Source organism: Anastrepha ludens, chromosome 4, assembly GCF_028408465.1.
Source record: "Anastrepha ludens isolate Willacy chromosome 4, idAnaLude1.1, whole genome shotgun sequence".
Lineage (NCBI taxonomy): Eukaryota > Metazoa > Arthropoda > Insecta > Diptera > Tephritidae > Anastrepha > Anastrepha ludens.
In genome coordinates, this window is record NC_071500.1 from 51,806,739 (window position 1) to 51,831,963 (window position 25,225).

The 25,225-nt window shown below is 36.3% G+C and overlaps 2 protein-coding genes across 2 annotated transcripts; one reads left to right on the forward strand and one right to left on the reverse strand.

Annotated features, from left to right (window-relative positions):
• Positions 1 to 378: 378 nt before the first annotated feature.
• Positions 379 to 14,598, forward strand: LOC128862302 (tryptophan 5-hydroxylase 1). The gene is made up of 9 exons (XM_054100857.1): positions 379 to 619; positions 697 to 906; positions 8,366 to 8,510; positions 8,591 to 8,756; positions 8,860 to 8,910; positions 9,101 to 9,382; positions 9,456 to 9,582; positions 13,663 to 13,895; positions 14,026 to 14,598. Exons 1-9 carry the CDS (start codon positions 503 to 505, stop codon positions 14,321 to 14,323), a joined length of 1,629 nt encoding a protein of 542 aa, XP_053956832.1. The 5' UTR covers positions 379 to 502; the 3' UTR covers positions 14,324 to 14,598.
• Positions 14,598 to 21,425, reverse strand: LOC128862303 (uncharacterized). Its single transcript, XM_054100859.1, has 2 exons — positions 20,898 to 21,425; positions 14,598 to 15,217 (listed from the first exon to the last, which is right to left on the reverse strand). The coding sequence occupies exons 1-2, from the start codon at positions 20,981 to 20,983 to the stop codon at positions 14,890 to 14,892; spliced, it is 414 nt and encodes a 137-aa protein (XP_053956834.1). The 5' UTR covers positions 20,984 to 21,425; the 3' UTR covers positions 14,598 to 14,889.
• Positions 21,426 to 25,225: the final 3,800 nt, after the last annotated feature.

Genomic DNA, 25,225 nt, shown 5'->3' on the forward strand with positions numbered 1-25,225 from the left:
TGCCTTTGTAGACATTCACTTGTTGCTACAGTTCACTTCCAAAGAGGTAGAGATATGCTAAGAACCCGCGCTGTACAAATATCAGTTGCAGCTTTCATATCCTTGTAAATTTATATTCGTTGATACATACGTACAAACATATATACATACATACTACTACTGCTACCACTACTTATGCATGAGTATGATGATGGTGAGAGGCAAACGGAATAATTTGATGATAATGCTGGTAGTTGAATGGCAGCAAATGTTTGCAATCAATGTAGAATGAGAAAGGTTAGGGGAGATATTTTATCATTATTTGCTGCCTAAATGTAGGCTATAAAAGCGTGTTGCACATCATTTGGATCTTGCAGTATCCTTTCGGAAATCGGCCCGTCGAGTTGACCTGAAAGCGCGTGTTCGCATTCAATAAGAGTTGCAGCAGAAATTGAAGTTGCTGTGTTGAAGTTCTATTGAAAATTTTAAATTCTGTGAACTATAACTATAAAATCGACATAAAATGAGCGCTTCTGGCAAAAGTTTACTAGGTCTTTGGCTCTACCGTAGCGGTGAGCAGGAATGGGCTGTAAAGCAAGGCAGTCCACTGCATACGCTACGTAAGGTGCATCACAGTCTTGTAAGCGTTTTTAAAAATTTATCGCGAAAAAGTCCGTTTAGTGATACTCGTTTTTTTTGTTTTTGAATATAATGTAGGATACATCGAATTCTGATAGTGGTCCTGAAAAGGGTAGTCTTGAACTGGCCGATTTAAATCGCCAAAGCTCGCCTGCTGATCGCGTGTCTATAATTTTCACCTTGAAAAATCAAGTTGGAAATTTGGCTAGAGCACTGCAAGTTTTCCAGGAATTAGGCATCAATGTTCTACATTTGGAATTATCACCTTTGGAGAAAATCACTAATCAGGTGAGTGTGAAACAGTGCAATTGGAAAGAAGCCTTAAGAAGGATGTGTAAGGTTTGAAAATAATTTTAAACAAGTAAACTTTTGGACTCAAACAAACTCATAGGCAATGAGATTTATAGCACAACATTACATGGATGGATTTAACTGAAATACCGGTGTGCGTAAGAACTTAACATATAAGGAGTGTTCATGACTTTTATTTGATCCCAAAAATATTCACACGCTAATGGGTTGGGTGAGTTTTATTAAGTTGTTCTCGAGATATACGCATTTACTCGAAAGAGAGCATGATACCGCTCATTTTAACAGTTTAATTTGCGTCGCGTTTATTTTTCGGGTTTCATCATTTCATCAAATGGAAGTAATTGTATATGTAAGTGGCGCGTACACCCGTTTTGGGTGTTTGGCCGAGCTCCTTCTCCTATTTGTGGTGTGCGTCTCGATGTTGTTCCACAAATGGAGGGACGTGAAGTTTCAAGCCGACTCTGAACGCTAGATATTTTTATGAGGAGCTTTTTCATGGCAGAAATACACTCGGAGGCTTGCCATTGCCTGCCGAGGAACGACCGCTATTAGAAACAACTTTTTCTTAATTTTGGTGTTTCACCGAGATTTGAACCTACGTTCTCTCTAGATTCCGAATGGTAGTCACGCACCAGCCCATTCGGTTATGGCGGCCGTCGGATGGAAGTACTTTTGCTTTAACAGAGATAAAAGAGACACTTATATGGGAAGTGAGCATAGGTATAGACCGGTTTCTCCCATTTTCAATACGAACTTATCCCGGACAAAAAGTAATATTTATCCCAAATTTTATTGAAATATATTAATTTTTGCTCGAGTTATCTAGCGCATGGGCAGACATGGACAAATTGACTCTCGCCTCATTCTGAGCATTTCGATATACAGAGAAGCACAAATGGGGCATTTATTTGTTCTGACTTCAATCCTCTATAATTTGAAGTATTCAATTCAATCCTCTATTATAAAAACCGAAAATAATAAAATATTTAAAATTTTTGGAAGTTTTCCAGTAAACAAAACAATATCTTAATTTTATTGCATGGAGTCTACTAGAGGTTTAGTAACATCTCTTAGAATATTTTGTCGTATCTCTTCAATTGTAGGAATTTAAATTTTGTGCCATTTTCACCACTACTCTGTGGTTTGCACAATATTCTTTCAATGTTGGGCCCATAACTGCTGAATGTGAGTGAGACCTGAGTTTTGAGTGAGAGTTTTGAGGGAAAGTAACCATTCCCTTACAATTAGTGCAATTGCTGGTAACTATAATTTTTCGACAGTTTTGGGAATATGCTCCTTCAATATTTCTACAAAACTTATTTTAGTCATAGTGTCTTCAATAAAACAAAATGAGGGCACTCCATTTGCCGTCAGTGCTCCCCAAATCATTACATGTCCACCACCATGTTTCGCAGTACCAACCACATTAGATGTATTGAGCGCTGTTGCTTTCCTTATCCAGACAAAACTGCGGCTATCCGACCCTAATAAATTGAATTTCGATTCGGCGGTGAAAATAACTTTGCTCCTAAATTTATTCGGCTTTCAAACTTATTCTTTAGCCTAGTTTAACCCTTCACTTGCAGAAGGTAATTTTTTCTAGGAGTTCACGCTCTGTATTCGTTACTGTGCGCATAATTTCTGATAATTTACGTCCACAATTGCCGAGTTTTAGAGTGATTTAGTAATGTTAAAATGTTGTGCAGAAATTTTCGTGTTCTCTTTTATTAAACGTCACATTTCAGTTAATTTTAGAAACTCTTCCAGCATCAATTTTTCTAAGAAAAGAATGGTTTTGATTATATTATATTTTTTTATATTAATATATATAAAACTATCGAATTAGGTTCTTTCAAAATTTCCGCGTTTGATGCACCCTTTGGAATTGTATTTCGCAATAAGTTCTTTTTAAATCCCTCGATGATTGCTTATTATCTTCAATTCCAGTGCTGGAATACAAATAGTTTACTTAGATTTGCTAAAAAATTTGGGTGTCCCACTTTTGGCTTGACTTTGAAAAATTATGCTATTACGACTATTATTTACATAAACGGAGCTACCGTTAATATTAAAGGATCAATTATGCATATTGAATAATTGAAAATGAAATATACGAGTATGCAACTCAAAAGATTTCTTAAACATCTGTGAATAATTCATTTATGTAATTTGATTTTTTTGAATATTAGCGTCCTAGTTTCGTTTTGGTTCACTGTATGTCTTTATCTAACTCGATTTATGTTATATGAACAAAATTATAATAAAGTTGTGTACAAGTGCACGCTAGTATGGGCTTTGTATTTACTTACATTCGGTATTGGTAGAACATAAATGTTCGCAATATGTACTTGGTTCCCAAGTTTTGAAATATGAAAAATTTAGGCAAAAATTGTACATAGAAAATTTTTCACCATTTTTTGTTTGTGTACTGCAGTTATCTAGTTCATAAATGTCAAATATAATTGGCGTACGACGCTACTTGCAAAAATTACAGATCTTTTGATAGAGTGATTCATTTTGCGCCAACATTTTATCTGTTTTGCAATAAAAGGTCAGATTTGTGCTCAAACCTCGATCCATACAGCTAAGCTCTGCGTGATTTCTGACTGTTCAAAACATTTAAAAGACCTCTCCGGAGACCCCATTTCGAGTCTATACTCGTAGTAGAAACTCAAGGTAAATCGTCGCGTTAACTGAGGGCCGTTAAGGAAATAAAGTTTAAAAATCGTTTTGAGATTTGCCAAAAAAGTTTGGCATTCGTTTGGTTTTTTTTGCATATGACTACTTTGAAGGCGGTATTGCTTTCCGACGAATAAATTAATACTGTAAAATTCTCTTTATAAAAGCTAATGAATTTATAAAAGCTAATGAAAATAATTATAATTTTGCCTTTCGGTTGGTACACCTTTGAAGATTTCAAAGGAATTGAAAACAGAGTTAAAATAATATTACATCATTATTACAAGATGAAAATAAAAAACTTCGACTATGTAAAGTGCATTTGTCTTTTTGATACTTACTTTTCTCTCGATTGCATCCGAATACTTGGACATTAGCTCATTTGCGTTCCCGCGAAATAACGTACAAAGTCGCGGGATCCCTCTGGCCACGAGTAGATCGAAGGCGCTCGAGGGAACTTGTAAGGTTAACAAAGTCGAAGCTAACATATCTTGTGGACATGTTTTTCGGACATTGTCCAGATTTTGTCACAACAATGTCCATGTTAACGATTGACCTAAAAATTGGTACACGTTTTCTTAACGGAGTAACTCAAAATTTTTATAGTTAATTTAAAGTTTTAACTACCTTTTTTTAGCACAGTTGTTAAAGTGCTTTGTGTTTGGTAGTATCATACGCCGATGACCTGGTCCTGATGGTATCGGGACCGTTTCCTTCAGTCATGGCTGATATTTAGGAAAAGTCACTGGCTGTACTTGGTCGCTGGGCTGCCACTTGTGGCCTTCGAGTTAACTCTGATAAAACGAAGCTGGTGCTATTTACCAGTAAATATAAACCTCCACCCTTTCGACTTCCCAAATTAAACAACCATGTTCTCCCGCTCTCATCGGAAGTTAGGTATCTTGGAGTGATACTTGACTCCAAACTCCATTGGAGGCTACACGTTGAAAATCGGGTAAAGAATGCCAGTATGGCCTTCTACTCTTGCAAATCTATATCCGGTAAAAAATGGGGACTCAAGCCATACGTCGTGATGTGAATGTACAACGCAGTGGTTTTGCTAATTTTAACGTATGGATGCCTAGTTTGGTGGAAAGGGCTATAATATCACTAAACTGGGGAGGGTGCAAAGGACTGCTTGCATTGGCATCACCGGGGCATGTAAATCTTGCCCCAGTTCTGCCCTAAATGTCCTTTTGCACTTACTTCCCATCGAGTTTTCCGTCATTTCTATAGGAGCTCAAAGTGCAATCACGTTAAAGGAGATTGACCTCTGGAGAAAGCTCTCAAGGGACTTGATAGCATTTTCGGGCAATTAACACCGTATTTCTCCGAACTTCGAACAGATCTCTCTATCCGCAAACTAGAGTTTGCGAGTCGTGCTAGAGCAATCTTTCCAGGTATGCAGGATTGGAATGAGGGGAAAAATCTGCACCGAAGCTGGTACCTCTGCCTTCACTGACGCTTCCAAGATGGAATCGGGAGTCGGAGCAGGGGTTTTCTCTAAATCAGCCAATTTATCTATCTCCTTTAAATTGCCGAACACTGCAAGTGTTTTCAAGCAGAAGTCTTTTGCGATCTGGCAGGCATGCAAAATGTTTAGAGAACGTGGAAGCGAGGGAGATTTCATTTCGTCATGGTGCAGAACAAAATTAATAAGCTCCGGTAAAGAAAATACCAAATCTCTTGGGTGTGCAGCGAGCATTTCTCTCATCTGGGTTGCAGGGCATGGGAACACAGAAGGAAATGAAATTGCTGATGAGCTTGCCAGGAAGGGGACCGAGTTGGCCTCAGAGACCTCCTACCCGGTCATCCCCTTGATGTTGTTAAAGGGGGACTGCACAAATTATTTCTCAGGAATGCGCAGAAAATATGGAGCTCCATTTCTTCATATTCTATTTCGAAAACCCTTTGGCCCCAATACGATATACGAAGGACTCAGAAAGTTCTTTGGACTCCTCACCATGCAATTCCCAAACTCGTAGCTGTGTTTACCGGTCACTGGACGATCGACACACACGCGGAAAAGCTCCCATTGCAGAAGCTGTGGGGACCTTTCAGAGAATGAGACTGTAGAGCATTTGCTCTGGGTTCTCTATTATATCAACAGCTCTGGTTGGCTGTAAATATCTGCCTGTTGGAAGTCCCATAATGATATCAAAACGGTGCTTTAGTGCTGCTTGATGAGCGAATAAATGCTCCAGAGGTTGTCCATTGGATTTAGATCTATACTAACTGGGCGCCACTTCAGCACAGATATATTTTTTGGTGCGAAAAACTCCTTTGTATTCTTAGCGCTGTGGGTTGGAGCATTGCCCACCGTGGAGCATTGCTCACCGTGAAATTCTTCAATGAAATTCAATACAACATTACTCAAGACCTCTACGTAATTTTCTTGACACGGTAGTTAAAATCAGGCCATAAGAGAGCCACCGTGGAAGTTTCGCGAGTGAGCTTCTGTATAGCCAGTCTATTTTGATATTTTAAATTCGAATATATATAATTGGTGCGTGCACTCGTTTTGGGTGTTTGGCCGAAGCTCCTCCTCCTATTTGTGGTGTGCGTATTGATGTTTTTCTACAAATGGAGGGGCCTACAGTTTAAGCCGACTCCGAACGGCAGATATTTTATGAGGAGCTTTTTCATGGCAGAAATATACTTGGAGGTTTGCCATTGCCTGCCGAGGGGTGACCGCTATTAGAGAAAACTTTTTCCATAATTTTTTTTTACAGAGATTCGAATCTACATTCCCTCTGAACTCCAAATGGTAGTCACACACCAACCCATTCGGCTACGGCGGCCGCCGTAAAATCGAATATTCACTCAAAATTTGCTGTATTCTTCTTTTCATGACATTAAGAGAAAGATCACATCTAATTTGGTTGGGGCTGATGTTTTTATTGACAGCCAGCTATCTTATCTCTTACATCTGTTCTTTAACAAGTTTTGCGGTTCGATAAGAGAGGGCGTTGCTACTAGCCAATTCAATCATATAAACGTATGTGAAGTATCATTTCAATTTGCCAATTCATTCTTTGTTTAACAGCCATTTAGTATCGACATGTCACAGTATTTTCTACAATGGAAAGATCAAGTTTCCTGTAGTGGTTGAATTATTATTTTTGGAAAGCAAGCTAAAAAGCAAATGAAATTTATGAACGAATGTTGAAAGTGTTAAGTGTATAAGAACTTTTGTTTGTGGATTACTTGCAAACTGGTAAAACAATTAATCCTGAATATTATTGTAACCACTTAGACAACCTGAAGAAAAAAAATCATAAAAAAATTCCAAGTTCGCAAAATAACATAATACTTTTTCATCAGGGCAATGCATCGTGTCACAAGAGCATTTCGACAAAGGCTAAAATCCGTGAATTAAAGTTCGATTTTTTTAAGTATTCACCGAATTCACCAGATTTGGCCCCTAGTGATTTCCATTTGCTTGACGAAAATAAAAATGCATGTGTGTAAAGTGTTTTTCACCAAATGATGAACCGTATTTGGCAGCCCTCCCAGATTCTCACTTCAGGAACTCATAAATTATTGGGTATGGGAATAAAATTCCGTTCTTGTGAAAGTGGTGTCGCTGCTGATACTATTTTTATGTTCGCTCTAGTAATATACTGGTGATTTGAAGGTGTATATGTGAGGTCTCGATCGACTAGTTGACATTCGTTTGCAGCGTAAATATCCCTTTTTATCTGACGTCAAAAATGTCTATGTTCGTCCCGAAAAACAGCATTTGCGGGAAGACATGCTTCATTATTACCTTTTAAAGAAAAGTGCAGCTGAAACGTGTCATAGTATATTAGTATTTACGGTAATCACTCCCCATCAAAAATAACTTCTCAAGAGTGGTTTCGACGCTTCCAAAGTGGCAATTTCGAAGTGAGTGATAAAGATCGCGAAGAGGCACCGAAAAAATTCAAAGATACTCAACTACAATAATTATTGGTTGAAGACGCATGTCTAACCCCTTTTGTACGCGATGGGAATGGTCCAGAAAGCAGGTAACTGGGTGCCACATCAATTGAAGGAGAGGGAAAGGAAGAGGTTTTCTGCATGGCGATGAAAAATGGATCTATTATGACAGCCCTAAGCGCCGAAAATGTTGGAGCCTGCCAGGTGAATCAGGTACATCGACAGCGAAAGAAAATATTCATGCTTCGAAGGTTATATTGTGTATCTGGTGGTGAAAGGACGGAAACTTATTTCCATACCCAATAGAATCTCGTTGGAACAAGATTAAGTGAGACTATACTGAATAATAAAGTGTATTTCAAACTAAAAAATTGTATTTTTCTTGTCGAATCGCAAAACTTATCAAACAACCTAGTATTTCCTTCAAGAACCTCAAATTTCTAGCAACGCTCAAACGTAAGAGGACTTGAAGCAAAAGGCAAATTAACTTAAAAGTACACAGATTTGGTTCGTGCACACATTTAAATACATTATAAGGCAACTCAAGCAAATATTATATTATATAATATTATGCAGCTTTTTTGAAGAAAAATTATGAATTTTGTTAAACTCACGAAGCTATTTTGCATAGTGCACAAGCAAAAAAAGTGTTTAAATAATCTTTAAAAACGAGTATTTTGTAAATGGTATAACCAAATTATTCAAATAGGACCTAAAAATAATATCCTTAAGTGTTTATGAGCATTTTTCTGTTAACCCTGCTTGTCTTTTTTGAATTTACACCTTTATTTACTTACAAAACTTATTAACTTTGTGTTTTTTTTTTTTACTGAAGGCTGATGTACTGGTCGATGTAGAATGTGATGCCCGCCGGTTAGATAAAGTACTGCAGGTGCTTAATCGTGAGGTGCAGTCTGTAAATTACACTGCTGTACATCCAATGTCTCGAGCGCCGTCCTTATCAGCCTGCTCTAGTTTTGGTAACTCTTTAAATGCGTGTTTATTTACACAAAAAAAAGCAATCCCTTTACTAATCTAAACTTAAAATGTTTCTTGACAGACTTTGGTGAGATGGTTTGGTTTCCACGCAAAATGTCTGATTTAGATAAGGCACAAAATGTACTCATGTACGGCTCAGAGCTAGATGCTGATCATCCAGGCTTTAAAGATCCTGTCTATCGTAAGCGGCGTGAGACATTTACATCTATTGCCAACAACTACAAACAGTAAGTGTATATGTAATATAATATGTATGCAATAGTAAAAAGTTTACTTTTGTAATCCATTCTTCATAAAACTTTCTCACCCAATTTCTTACAAAATCAATAGCGGGCATGCAATACCACGTGTAACCTACACACCGGATGAGATAAAAACTTGGTAAGTGTCTTTGCAGCAGTGTTTTTTATTAACCACAACAGATAAAAGTTAAAGCTAAACCAATTCACGGCACACACACACCGTACTGACATACATACATATATACAAATAAATATGCGTATCTGAATAGTTATTGTTGCTTCAGAAGTTTATTGTTGAATTTTATTGGTGCTAAATTGCTACTTTTCAGGGGCATCGTTTTTCGTGAACTGCATCGTCTCTACGTCAAGCATGCAGTGCGTGAGTATATGGAAAATTGGCCGGAATTGGTTAAGTATTGTGGTTACCGTGAGGACAATGTGCCGCAGCTGGAGGATGTTAGTAACTACTTGAAACGTAAGACCGGGTTTCAGCTACGTCCCGTAGCTGGCTATTTATCACCACGTGACTTTTTGTCCGGATTGGCTTTTCGTGTTTTCCATTGTACACAGTATATTAGACATTCTTCGGATCCCTTCTATACGCCTGAGCCGTGAGTAATACAAATTTGTTGTTATCAAGAAGAAACCATGAGATGTGTTTATTACTAAATAACTTCGATTTAGGGATTGCTGTCATGAACTTTTGGGTCATATGCCATTGCTTGCTAATCCCAGTTTTGCACAATTCTCACAGGAAATTGGTCTGGCCTCACTAGGGGCTGCGGATGCAGATATTGAAAAGCTGGCAACGGTTGGTAGTTGACATTTAATTTTAATTAACAAATGCTTTCCTATACAAATTTCACTTTTATTACAAAAAGCAAGTGCTGAACATGGCACAGTGTAACAGGTGTTTATGCAAATAGAAAATTTGTAAAAATAATGGACATAAGCGTGAGTCAGAACATTCTCTAAAAAATTTTAAAATTTATGCCGATATAAATTTTTGAAAATAAACATCGCTGGCTGTGACAAATGCCTAAAAGTTTCGTTCGAAACGACGATGCAGTAAATCCGTTTTTAATGGTTGCTTTTGAAGGGCTTCGGGTTGCTCTTCAGTCTAAATAGGGAAATTTTGCTTATTGACGTAGCCAGACGTATTGAGTAGACGGTTATGTACACCATAAGTTGGCCTGAGCGCGCAATGAATTCTTTTCGCAGAGCGTCGATTTTCATTCGAAAAATTACCTCCAATCTTTCGACAGTTAGAAGTTTTAAAAATACTGTAATCTCCGACTGAATGCAGCCGAAATAGTACTGCTCAATGTTATCAATCTCAAGCATAAATTTACTAGCAAAATTAAATTTTAGTGCTGTATGCTGGAAGATGACCAATATTTCGGTGCTTGCAAACGGGAAATGCTTATAATCGAGATACTTTTATTAGCCCGTAGGCTTTTAACTGAAGACTTTTATCTAAACAAAAAAATTTATTACATCAATAAGTTGGTATTTACAATCTCTTCCCACCTCTCGACCAATTTGTTGATGCCGTTCCGCCAAAAATCGCCTGGTCTGGTGTCAAGAACTTGTTGAGCCAGTTTTCAGTTCAAGGACCTTTTTGTTACCGAAGGTGACGCCCTTTGTATGGTTTGACAGGGAGCGGAACATATGGCAATCGTCGGATTTTCGGTGCAAGCTTCGAGCTCTTGAAGTGCGGCTTTGACGATTTGTGCAACATTTGAGCATTCTTTTCGAGCATTTCCCAGTGCGCCATGCCCTCCCAGTCGCACCAAACCCATACTATGACCTTCTTTGGAGGAAAATCTGGATTACCTCTCGACTTCGGCGTATCTCTTGGAGCCACTCACTAATTTTTTTGACAATTCGGTACAAAAGGCATTATTTTTGACCGCGTGTTGTTCGAAGGCGGGAGAGATGCTGAGAAGCAATTCGAAGGCGACTTTCTTTTCGGAATGAAGGTGATTGAGAATCATTTTATGATCGCAGTTCATTTCCTCCAACTCACAACTCTTGCTTAAAAGTGATTTGAAACGTTCTTCATCGAATTCAGAAGGCCTCCCGCCATTTTTATCCTTTGCAAACCATTTCCGTGCTGTAGACTCGCCTATGACACCTTCTCCATATACGTCGCAAATGTTCCGGGCTGCTTTGGCAGCTTTTTGATTTCGATGAAAAGCTAAGAAAAGCAGTAGTGGAAAATATTGATTTTTGCCTCCTGGGTATTCCACTTCTAAGCCTCAAAACTAATAAAAAATTGAATAACTCAAAAATACAATTAACATAGTTTTGCAGAGCAGACAGAGTTCTATGGAATAAATACTTACCCTTTGCCAACTAGCAAACAAGCGTTGTAAAATAAAATAAAATATAAAATCGCCATGACCTTATTCCCCAACACAATAAATACGATACGTGTTAGCAGATAGGGCGGGTCTTTATTTTACAGTTACATATAGTATATTAGTCGGTCATTTAACTGAATATTAATTTGGTCAGTCATGAACAAAATTTGATTTATCACGCGTAAGAACGATCAACCGAATATATTTCATAATTCAATTAAACTTTTCATATGTCATTCGAAGCGGTCGTGCTAAATTTCAATTCTCTGTTACGTCTGTTATAATTAATTTAGAAAACAAACTTGCATTCATATTTATTGCTGATTAAAAGATTAAATTTATTTGCAATGTGTTTTAAGAGGAGATCGTAACTTAAATGGCATTCCATTTTCTATTTTTCAAAGTGCAGTGGTTTTTTTTCTCTTTTTATTAATAAACAATATACATATGTACGTTAAAATAGAGCGATAAGATCCCGTGAAGGTTTACGATTTCGTTGGAATTCGCTATGGGACGATGGGCTCGAGCAATCGGGTGTTTTTTTAAGAGATTGAGATCTTAAAATGATACAATTATACAAACCAGAAATATTGTCCTGATGAAATGTTTTTATTATAATCTAGTAGATAATTTCGTGGCATTTATTTTGGAATATGTTCGTCACGACTACAAGTTATAGGGACTATTCGATCGGCTCAATTTTTGCTGAAGGGATGTTTATTTCATTATAAAGAGGAAGGTATCTATGCCGTTAATAGTGGAAAATAACATCAAGCAAATGACCACCACGACCACGCTTACAGGACAATATCCTTTTCATGAAATATCCCATAACCGAATTGCAAAGTGGCTGCCCTATGCCCTCGATAGCCTCACGAATTCCATCTTTGAGGTATTGAATCGACCCTGGGCTGTTGGCGTAGACCTTCTTTTTTACGTGACCCCAAAGAAAAAAGTCACAAGGTGTTAAATCACAAGATCTCGGTGGACAATTGTGATCACCTCTTCGAGAGATAACACGATCCGGAAACTTTTCCCGTAAAAGATCAATGGTTTCGTCACCGTTTTGTGCAAATAAATGTTGTCCGGTTCAATACCATCCAATACCGGCCAAAAATCGTTAATTTTCTCTCCTGTTTAACACCTAATACTTGTTATTGGAAGACCCATTATATGGCAAGTTTAGCTGTCTTGTTGAAACCAAATGTCGTCGATGTTTAGCTGATGCATTTTTGGAAATACAAATTTAGTCGGTACAGCTCGATAGCGCTCGCCATTCACCGTAGCGACAGCTCCTTCTTCATTTCGAAAAAAATAAGAATTTATTATGTTTTTTTTTTTTTCAAACAAAATTTGCACAATTTGAAAGCTTTGTTCTGGCGTTAAACGATTTATGACGATCTGCCAAACTTTACTGAATCGAAATGCCAACGCAGTTTGTCATTCTCAGCTGTCAAACCATAGTTGTCGATATCGATAGTTTTCATGCATTTATAAACATTTTACTACAGCGCGATTTGGTTGAATAAAAAAAAAATAAATAATGCCCGAAAATACAAAATTTTATGAAAAATTGGTAGAATAATTGCGCCGAGTTAAATGTATTTAATAAGAAGCTTACTTAAGAAACATTAAAAAGCACTTCTTTGGGCCAAATCTACCAACCATATTTTCCACAAATATTTTGAGTTTTTGGAGTAAATTTAATACCAATGTGATAATTCATACGCCATACAAATTAAATAATTGCTTTATGACTGAGTACGAAATTGATATCCTATCCTGAAGTGTTAAAAAATATATATTTAATGCGATGGTTGCTATTTATATTTTTGCCTTCTGGTGTTTTTAAGCGCCATATGAGATTTTTATCGGAAAATTTGACATCATTTACCATAAACGCACTCAAAACTTTCTGTTGTGTAGTCCCTTATTAGAGTTGTCTACAGTGGTTTTAAAAATTCATCGTGCAAAAAATGAAAAAAAATGAACCGTGACCATTTTTGCCCGATTATTTTTTACAATTTTCGACATGACTTAACAAAACAAGAATTAGTCGATGCACTAAAATCATTATACGGCGAGCAAACGCCATCTCTCAGCAACCTAAAAAACTGATACATTGTAATTTTTCATGGTCGCTGTTTGCTCACCGACAAATTCCGGGAACCTTGTCTAAAATCTGACTTGTCCATGAAAATAACGATGATGTGCCTACTTAGCCTGCTCGTACATCTGCCTTTGATTGAAGTAAATACTAGAGGCTTTGGTGGTGTTAGTAAGTTAATTCCACAAAAAAAAAATCTTTATAATAACTACTTACATATATATACATTTTTTTAGTTTTTTTTAAATTATAAATTTACTTAATTCATTGAATGAGCTGGGCCTTTAATGCTTGTAATTATTAGGCTTACTATAATCAATATTACCCTTTAGCGATCGTCCACCTTCTTTTATTTTTGCGCTTTAAAGTGTGCACTTTCATTAAGATGTTTAATTCCCTTTTATGTGCTCTCGTCCAGTTATATTTCTTCACGGTTGAATTTGGACTGTGTAAGCAACAGGATAATACTTTCAAGGTATATGGCGCTGGTCTATTGAGCTCTGTGGCTGAACTACAACATGCTATAACTGCTAAAGAGAAAATAAAAAAATTCGATCCGGATACTACTTGTCAAGAGGAGTGCATTATAACATCCTATCAAAATGCTTACTACTACACAGATTCATTCGAGGAGGCCAAAGAGCAGATGAGGTATGGTGATACAAAATGTTAGAATTTCGTGTGTGTTTTTTTGTGTTGTTGTCAAACAGATGACGCAATGAAAACTCATCACTACACAGTTCAGATTTTTATTTCACTACACGAATTTTTTGTATTGCAGAAACTTTGCCGACAGCATCCAGCGTCCTTTCGGCGTGCGCTATAATCCATATACTCAAGAAGTGGAGGTACTATCGAATGCGCAGAAGATTACTGCGTTTGTAAGTGAGCTCAAGGGCGATTTGAGCTTGGTTTGCCAAGCTATGCGTAAGATTTCGGCAAACGACGAACAATTGGATGTAGATAGCATTGCAAATATGCTGCAGACAACGCTAAATGTGCGTGGTGACAGAACTCCGTGCAGCTCCAATGTAAGTCCAGACAATTCAGATAACTCGCAGCACTCGGTGGGTGAATAGAGGACGCTAAATGTTATGCGAAAATGGCTGCATAGATGGATCACGATGAAAGTATGTATGTTTGAATATGGACAAATTCTTAGGGAAAGCACTAAAATTTAAAAACGAAAAGAAAAACAAAAATAAACATCATATTACTCGTAGAGAAATTTTATTTGATAATAAAAATTACTCAGTAAATGGATGTATGTATGTATAGAAGAATTAATTTAAAAATTTCCGTCTTTATGTAATAGTTTGGCAATAATAAAATTAAACTACACACACATACAAATTGGAAATGTTTTAATGTTGGAGAAAATAAATCTTAAAGTATATGAGAAAAGTTAGCATTCCAATCGTCTACGGGTTCTTAATAATTATATTTAATTTAAATTTAAGTTTAATTAACTTCCTATGCTTATCATGCATATTTGTATAGTGTTTTAAAAGTAAAATTTTCACAAGTAAGTATATGATTGGAAAAAAATATAAAAATTAGATTTGATATATCCCTTTAGTAATCAAGAGGTATACCAATTTTTTGTTCAATTAAATAATTAAATATTAATTTTTCCTTAGATAAATTATTTATTATAAATCATATCACAATCGTTGCCAATGAATTGTTTGTTGATGTAATTTGTCGAGCAGTCCACCAAGTATTTGGGTATGGTCCATATGTTGAAGATGCTTAATAATGGCGAAACTCGCCGTTTAATTCGGCTCACTATGAAACAATAGGAACTACGGAACCAATTTCTGGATACATTTTCGACTCCCTTATATACTTTCTGTGGCTTGAGAATCTTCTTCACTTCGACACGAGGCGTGATTTGCATTTGGTCGACAGATTGGCAAACTTTTTCGTTACTCATTAAAATACCCGCCACAATATACATCAGTTTGAAGTACCTGGAAAACATGTGATTGAGAGAGAAAGAGAGAGAGAGAAATGAGCGTAAATAGTCAATCGAAAAAGTGTCTGCAATTATGCTTATACAATAATAAATGCGCATACTTCTGTAGCCAAGCGCAAAATGCTTCAAACAGAACAAACAAACAAAAAATTATGAAAAAAATATAAATATATTACAGATAAGGATTTTAGGCATATACTCGTACACATGTATTGGAGCACGTTTGACTCCACTTGATATTTATAATATTTACTGCACTGCCACATGCATACAAGCATAGTTTGACAAAAGGCACTATCGCAGCGGGAACTTTGAACTCTGCATGCAGTTCAAAAATAAATGGCTTCGTTCAGTACTTAGTGTTTATGGCAACCCAAACTATGAGACAGGTATATGCGTGAATGTTAGGGATACCAATATTAACGGAAAATTTGTATTCAGGAATTTCAAGATATTTTTAACGTAATCTGGATTCCGAGATTCACCTTAGTAAAATAAAAATAAAAAAAATAAATAAAAAAATAACTGACAACATATAAATACACTATGAAATAACATCATATAAAATTTAAGATAAATTGATTTTAATAATCACATATTTACTAATACAGCCAAATCATAAAGTAATACAAATTTTAAATTGTCTTTAAACTGTCTCGTGAGTTTGAAAAATACCAGAATCCCGGGATTGGAATTCCTAATGCACGTATGTACATACATATGCACGTATGTACATACATATGCACGTATGTACATACATATGCACGTATGTACATACATATGCATGTATGTATGAATAATACTCAAAAAACCATTTTTCAGATGAGGCGCATTTTCAATTCGACTGCTATGTTAGCAATCGAAGTCGTCTTATTTGGGACTGAGAAAATTCATGCGTGGTCGTAAAGAGGTCAATGCATCTCTAGGGTGTGAGTATTTGATGCAGATTTCGTACGACGATGCTATAGACTCTATTATTAACGCATTCTGGCGTTTGTTAGATATCCAATAATCGACGGATCTCAATCGTTTTTGTGATTTCATTTATTCGGTATCGGTCCAGCTTATTCTACATTTTGGGGCATGCGTCTAGATACTTTACTACAAATGAACCGACCTACAGCCTTATGATGACTTCGAACGGCGGACAATCCTTAAGAGAGTTGTTTCCACGGCAGTATTGCACTCGGTGGTTTGTCCATTCACCGTATTTTATCATTTATTGAATAGTATTAGAAAATACTTTTTTCTCTAATTTGATGTTCCGTGTCAACAGTAGGCTGCGAAATAGATTTATTTTTTCTAATGTAGCAAACGTCATTGAAAAATATTGGAACTCTTGTACATACTTGTATTACTGCAAAAAATAAGCTATTCATTAGTTCACTCTTTCCCATTCTCACCTTTTGGTTAGGCTTTGTTCTTTACCAAGCGAAACAATTAAGTTTAATACATGTACATATGTATATGTATGTGTGCATATTTACCATATTTAGGTGGAGTTAAAAAATTCTGGAAAACATTTTGCAAGAGGTTAGATTAATACAATTTTCTGTTACCAAAAATATTTCACCCCTACAGATGCGCCCATGGTGGTTGCAAACGTTGTCCGCGCATCACTACGAAACGACAACACCAAATGACGTAAAAATTTTTATACATTCATATTTTCACCCAATGAAGGTTATAGGCATGTTTTTATGATGGAACTCCGTCCCACAGCCCCCAGGCCGCGCCACCGCTCTCATTCGTCACTAATAATCGAATATTTGCTTAAATTTTATCTAAATATCTTAGTATTTCCTATTTGCCACTATTTATAGCACACTCTAGCCTTCATAATCCGCATAAGCTGTTCAACTATGACCCAAATTCATAGTTCAAAAACGGTTTGAGATAGAAAATTAATTATTTACGAGGCTTAGCAACGGATGCCGGGTATTGTAATATTATGGTTATTAATAAAAAATTATTTTCTATGAAATTAGTGTTTGTAATTATTTTATATACATATCCTAAATCCCTCAAAACTACTCTTACGTGAGCGGGGCCGCGGGTTAAAGCTAGTTATGTATATAATAAATTTTTTTTATTAAATTATTATTATTTAAATAAAGTTTTCGCTCAACCCGAACACAAATAAATTAAAATCAGCAGGGCAACGCTCACCTTTTCTTTTTTACACCTCACTTTTTCTTTTTTATAGGGTACAAAATGTTGCAATTTTGCGCGGCTAGAGAAAAGAAGACGGAAATTTCATAGCACTAAATAATACATTTTTGAATCGTGATGTTAATTAGAAGCTGTGAAAATAACTGTGAAATATTGCGAAGTTTTCCTTTAATAGTAAAAATGTGTAAAATAAGACGCCAACCACGTCAACGACGAAAGTTTTGGGTTTGGCCAGACAGGCTTGTTCAATTCCTAATGTCAAACGCGCTGCAAATAGAACATTGAGCTATTTGAAACTTTGCCATACTTCACTTCACCATTTGGTCTCATTTCATATATTCCAATATTGTTCTATACTATTTGACAGTTATCGAAACCAAGCATGCAGGCTGACTCTAGTCTGCTTGGGCCTTCCCCTTCAGTTAGTCTGACATTTCTTCAATTCTTGTTAATCGTGATCATTATGATTACTATATAAATATAATAAATTCATCACTTTACTTAGATACATTGTTTTGAACATATTCGCTTAAGGGGTCCCGGTGCTCTAAAGCTCGAAAATTTAGGGTATTTTCAGAAATTGTTTTTACAACAAAAATATGAAAAAACGGAATTTTTATTGTTTAGGCTTTTTATTTAACTTCTTTTACATACAAAAATGGAAAAAAATAATGTTTTTTAATTTAAATAATTTAAAAAATGGCGCTGAAATGGCCGGAAGGTCAACTCGAAAAATTGGACCTGGATGGTGTTGTCCATTTTAGCTCTTCTATTCATCTGAAATACAAAATCCAAAAAAATTATTAATCTACTATCGTACCCGTACTAGAATAAAAAAATGGATAAATGGCGCGGTTTTGAATTTGATACTCTAAAAATCGGTTTTTTCAGTTAAAAAAAAAAAAATAATAATGTAAATAAATAAGACTATCGGCCAAAGGTAACTCTAAAAGATTTAAAAACGAAGAATATTTCTTTTAATAGCTTCAGAGCCTGGAAAATGTTACGTCATAAAAGTTTGATACCCCTCAGTTAAAGGATATTAGAACGTATAACAATATCTGGAGGAGAAGCTCCGCCTAAAACTTTTAAATGCAAAAGAAAGAAATTATTCCAAATATCGTCACAAAAATGTGCTTGAATACTATAAAAGTAGGTATCTGTAATAACCTCAGAATGAGTAAGCAATAAAAGAATGCATCACAGAGCTCAAAATGTGGTTAAAGAAATCGAAACAAAAATTCAAGTGGTTCACTAATAGACTTTGGAGTCTAGCTGAATGTTTAATAGAAAACACGCGATAGCAACGTCACAAATGTGGATTTGTGTGTGCAAAGGTATTTATTTACTTATATGTATGTACACATAAGTGCACCCACATTTCGTGATACACAGGTGATAAACCTGTTGAAAGTGATAATACCTATACAATTTCATAAGTGAGCGATTCCATGACAAGTGATCGAGGTACTTTTGGTATTGTCGTATTAAAAGATTTTTATTAATTAATTAAATAAATAAATTCTTCTAAATTTGGTATAGTAGACTTGAATATAATAAAAATTTAATAATTTCAAATATTATTTAATATTAGGGGATTTGGTATAGAGTTTTTAAATTTAAATATCTTCCGTTCTTTGTACAATATTTATAAAAATATTTTTTTTTAGAATAAATCATAACTATTAAAAACAGACAAATATTTGCGAAGGGTATTTTTCAAAAATAACAAACAAGAAAAAAAAGTTTCTCCTGAACTAAAAACACAATTTTTTTTCCAAAAAAAATAAAAAAAGTATATTTTACCCTAAAGAATTAAAAACAAAATTTATATTTAAAATTTTTATAGGAAGAAGTGAATATATTTCACTTAAAAAAACAATTAATAATATACATTAAACATATCTCAAAATTATTAAATTGTTTTACATTTTTTTCGGTTTACTTCTAACTTTACTCGGCCTTTTCGACGGTTGTATACCTTGCTGCGGTGAAAGGGCTTCAGTTGGGTCAATGAACCAAGGAGCTATGCCACGCCAGGTTCAACCATGTTGGGTAGGTTCTTGGAAAGATTCCGAAAACTAAAACACAACTAATTCAAAATTTAAGGTGTGCTTGAAATCATGCCGAGGACTGAATGGTACAGGGAAACATTTGCATCGCTAACAGAGCTTCCCTCTCGAGTACCTGGCCGCCTTCGAGAGTAGTTGTGACCTTACCGCTGTATGGGGCGCTGCCGCGGACGACACCATTATTTCCATTTTTTAATTGTCAGTTGAGGAGCTTGACGTGCGTCAGGAAAAACAACCGTAAGAAACAGATGATGTCAAATACTTTACTGAAGGTGGTAAAGAAACGAAAATTGACTTGACATGGAATCGCTCAAGTGTAAACCAAACTGCCTTCGAGGCGGGATTCCATCATTTTCGTGTATCATGATCTCGTTACAGAGATCTAGCCGGCAATACTGACTATTATTTGGTCGTATTCTAGCTACTGCTTGAGAGCATAGGTAAGTATTTTGTAATATGTGAGAAAACAATCCGTGGATTCCATATTACAGCAACGCTCCTTAGCATCCGATGTGACCGTTTTGGTTGGCACGAATATGTATGTATATGAGATATACCATGGTGAAAAGAAATGAGATAATTCCTAAAAAGAATTATTTTAAATATTCATATTCGTATATGTAAATATGTATGAACATATAATAAATAATTAGAAATATGAGTGGGTCTTGAAATTACGCGAGTGTGTTTTTCACCTCTTTTTTCATGCCCTGGAAACTTTTCGGATCACATACCTATCGCGAGTATCTGATAGTATTTAAAATCATTGCTTTAATTCCTAACACTTCTTCTTCTTGATTGGCGTGATAACTGCTTACGCGATTTTGGCCGAGTTCAACGAAGCGCGCCAGTCGTTTTTTCTCGAGCTAGCCGGCGCCAGTTGGACACACCAAGTGAAGCTAATCTCTAATCGATCTTTCCAACGCAAATGAAGCCTCCTCTTTCTCCGCTACCACCAGCTGGTACCGCATCGAGTACTTTGAAAGCCGCAGCGTTTGTATCCATTCGGACGATATGACGCAGCCAATGAAGCCGCTTGATTTTTATTCGCTGCGCTATGTCTATGTCGTCGTAAAGCTCATACATCTCATTGTTTCATCGCCTACAATTCTCGCCGTCGCTAACGTGCAAAACCCTCCCCAGAATATTTCGCTCAAACACTTCACGTCAACGACAAGAGGTGGTGATAGAGAAGATTAATGCAGAATATCGAAATTGTTTAAAGAAACAGGATAATAATTTTTAATTAATCAAAGTGCCTTGAAACGAAAGAATATCATTGTAAAAAAATGCTCATCATTCGCATGTTAATTGCTTGGCTACTAACTTTAAATGCGTAACTGATTACTTACACATATATACATATGTATGTAAGTACATATACATGTTCACGTGCTTGCGCATAAATTCCCGATAATTTTTCTGACTCACCTAAAAGTTCTGGACATCATTTTGCCGGATGCGCCGTCCCACACCCCTAGTTCGCTCACTACTATTTCTGAATCCTTTAAAGTCATACGATCCGGCTTCGATTGTTTTCTCCCCTTATTGATTTTAAAACTTTTTCAATTACACGTTCACGAGCTCACGAATCCGATTTTGATTAAATCACTTCGAAATATTTTTTATTTAGATTGATTTTTGTATATTTTTAGTGCAAAGGCGATTAATATTTAAATTGTTTTTCTAACTAATAATAAGAAGATGTTTTTTTGTTTTAATATGAACTTAAAATTTGTATTTTATTTACTTCTAATACATGATAAGCATTGTATGTGAGAGTTCACTTAATTTAAAATTTCTTCTAATTTCTGCCTTCTCGATTAAACGTCGCGTTGCTTGTATTGCACTGCCCTTGATTTGTCTGCCTGTTTAAAAATCAAAATTCTTTAACAAATAAATATTTCGTGTACGCTTACATCGAATCACACACTACAACTGAGCGTGTTTCTCTTGACAGGCAGCTTACAAAGCATTAGATAAGGTTTTAGACTCTCCACAACACCGATCTGATGTGCGTCTGCCTGCCTGCCTGGTAGAGTTGAGATTATAAATTTAGATAAGCGCTGGTGGCGTGAGAGTGTACCAATTCCAGAAGGGCAATAAGAAAAGTAAAACGGTCTGATTTATAGGCCTCTCACCGTGGGTCCGTTGCGACATGCAAAAAATACCGTTAGTGCCACAATGAAGAAACAAGAACACAGATGCTCTTGTCGTGAAAGCAAATAATTGTTTGGGGAAAAAGAAATCCATTTTTCCGTAGCTCTTGTAAATTATGACTTCAGCAGGTTTCGTACTAATATGTTTTGCCCTTACTGTAGGCGAATTTGGTATCATGGTGGCTATAGGTTTATGTCTTTGCTATCTTTATGGTGATTCAAATTTCTGTAGCGCTTGCTACATTTCGTAGATGCGAACAAAATAATGAAAATAACTTAGCTATTTTAGTTTATTACCAGCTACAGAGATACAAAAAAAAGTAATGCTTTAACTTTTATATCCACAGGGTGTTAAAGGCAAATCAGACATTCAAAACAGAGTGCACACGGCCTATAAAATTATTTATTATGTAATATTGGTTTGTGGGAAAGACATCCATTATTTTTGCGCAAATATTTTAGAAGAAACTGTTTTATGATCTATCTTTAGCTCCTGAGCGACGCTACGACTACTAATACGCCGGTCAACTTCGGTTATTTCTGTGATTTTATCGACATATTTTAACATTAAAAATGCCTGAACTCAGTCGACGAAACCAAAATTGTACGTAAATAGCACCAGTATCGGCACCGTAAACACCATTCACAATTTCAACGGCATTTTTGCCTTTATCAAAGAAAAACTGCAGAATGTACCGAATTTTCTTTTTGTTGACCTCCATGGCTAATACCCTGAAACTTACAACTGAATGAAACAAACAAAAATCAGCAAACTATTATTATTATTATTATTATTAAATTTATACTTTACAAATTAATTTGTAAAATATATTTTGGAGGCTCGGTTACTGGACCATTTTGCCTCGCAAGCGTGTTCAAATTTCGTGCAGCAGATTGTGTTTTTTGAAGGCGTCGTTTAGTATCTTAATTGTAACTTCCTTGCTGCAGTCTAGAGTTGTTGTTAGATTGCTGCTGTAGCTCGAGATGGGGCAGTCCTTTAGAATGTGTTCTATGCTAAGGAGTGTATTACACCGCCTGCATTCTCGTGGGGTTGCGCGGCTGTAGTAGCGTTCAGATATAAATTTCGTTACACCTACTCTTGTTCTGGCTATTGTGATGCATTTTTCGCGTGAGAGATCTTTGTGGTAATTTGGTCGTTCGCATTTGAGGTTGTGGGCCCTTAAGAAACAGGTTGACGATTCCCACAAGCTATCTCTTAGTGTTCTGAGATAGAATTTATGGAAGTTTGTCATTACTGTGGTTAAGCAAGGAGTCTCCGCTACGAGTGGGATGTTAAACGTTTGTTTCGCAGATTTGTCCGCTAGCTCGTTGCCTGTTATTCCCATATGACCTGGTATCCATATTAGTTTAATTTCGTTCTGTGTATTTGTTCTTCCCATTACATATCGGTGCGCTTCACTGTTTCTATTTGTTAGCGATTTTAGCACACTCAAGCTGTCCGAGAATATGACGGTCCGTTTGTTGTTTTTGGCAGCGTGGTGGACGGCGAAACTAATTGCTGCTAGTTCGGCATTGAAAATACCAGCATTTGGTGGAAGAAGAGCTTGATGGATTGTTTGGAAGGTTCCGTCCTTCCGTTGTTCTACAACAGCATAAGATGGTGATTCTTCGAGTAAAGAGCCATCAGTATAATAAAAAATATCAGCTTTACAGTTTGCTTTATATGTTAAGAATATCTTTTTGTAAGCTTCTTGTGAGGTGTTATTTTTGTGGAAGGTGTTTAGTGAAATATCTATTGAAATGTTTTTGTTTGTCTTAAATGTGTCTGGTGGTTTAGGTGGTATTGGCGTATGCGTATCCAGTAGGTATTTAGATATAGCCGCAATGCTGCAGGTGCTTCTATAGCTCTGACTAACCGGGTTTCGGCTGGTTATGCGTTTCCAAAAGTCGTTATGTAGGGGATGCGACACGGTTGTGATAGATTTTGCCGCCAGCTTTGCGGATCGACTTCGGAGTAGCCATTGAAAGTCGTTGTAGCGCGCTTCGACTCTTACAGCTTCTGTTGGTGTTGCCATTAGTAATCCAGCTGCTATTCTAAAACAGTGATTAAACGCTGTATTTATTTTGTTTTTATTATTTTCAGAGGTGTATCCGTAGAGGCTGATACAGTGTTGTGTTACTCCTTCAGTTAGTGACCGGCAAATGTCAAGTGCTGTTTCGATATGAGGACCCTTTTTCCTTGAACATATAACTTTGAGTAAGTTCTGTACTTTACTAAGTTTTGTTGTGATTGTTTTTATGTGCTCATTCCATAGAAGATTCCTTGTGAAGGTTATACCCAAGATTCTCATTTTGCTTTTCAATTCGACGCGTTTGTTTCTCAGTGTGATAGATGTTGCGTTACAGTTTCTCTTTCGGCAAAGGTGTAAAGCTTCAGTTTTGTCGGCTGGAATTACTGCTCCCGTTTTTTTCGACCATTCGTGTATTCTTTTGTCAATGGCGTTGAGGCTTTGTGATACGTTCTCTTGAGTACCTGAAGACAATGCGAAGATGTTATCTGCATAGATGCCAATGAAGTCAATTCCACTTATCCCTTTTAATGTTTTTGACAGTGTATTTGTGTAAGCATTAAAGAGAAATACTGAGAATGGGGAGCCTTGCGGAATTCCATTATCTAGTATGTAATTCTGAGATAGGTAACCATCTACTTTCACGGAGATTCTTCTGTGAGAGAGAAAGGATGATGCTAATTTCAAAACTACTTTGGGTATGCCCCAATCGTGTAGCTCCTTTATTACAACTGTTGATACTACCCTGTCGAATGCTTTTTCGAGGTCTTCAGACACGATTAAGCAGTGTTTTTGATGGTTTAGGTTGTTTTTTGTTTTTGTTTCTAATAGGTGACAAAGTGTGTGTGCTCCGTGGTTTGCCATGTATGCATGTTGAATTTTGAGTATTTTTTCATCACATGCTTCCCATAATCTTCTTGTCACTATTTTGTCAAAAATTTTCGACAGTACAGGGAGTAAGGAAATGGGTCGGTATCCTTCGGTTGAATTCTGGTTCTTACCCGTCTTCGGAATGGGCGCTAGTACTGCTTGCTTCCAGTCATGTGGATAAATACCTGTTTTAAGAATATTGCTGTAAAGTTGGCACAATCTTGTTTTGAGGACACTTGACGAATTTTTTATCATGGTATAAGTAATTTTGTCCTTGCCAGGCGATGTTCCTTTTGCGTTTTGGAGTGCAAAATGCAATTCTGAGAGTGTTACTGTGTCTATAATGAAGTTCAGGTTGTTTCCAGGGCATTCCAAGCTGTCAATGTTCATATTTAATTTTTCTTGTATGAGGCTTCTATCGAATTTGGCGTTTGCCCCTACTGAGCTCCATGCTCTTGCTAGGTGAGTCGCTTTTTGTTCTGGGTGTGAGATGACGGTGTTTTCTGTAAAGATTGGTGGAAAACTGGATATGGTATTGGATTTAATCTTTCTTACTTTGCTCCATAATGTTTTAGCATCTATCGTTGGGCTTAAGGAATTTACGAAGCATTTCCACGTTTCTTGTTTTGCCTTTTTACAGGCTCTTCTAACCTGCGCACACAATCTTTTGAAGTTAAGAATCCTTGTTGGAGTTTCTCTG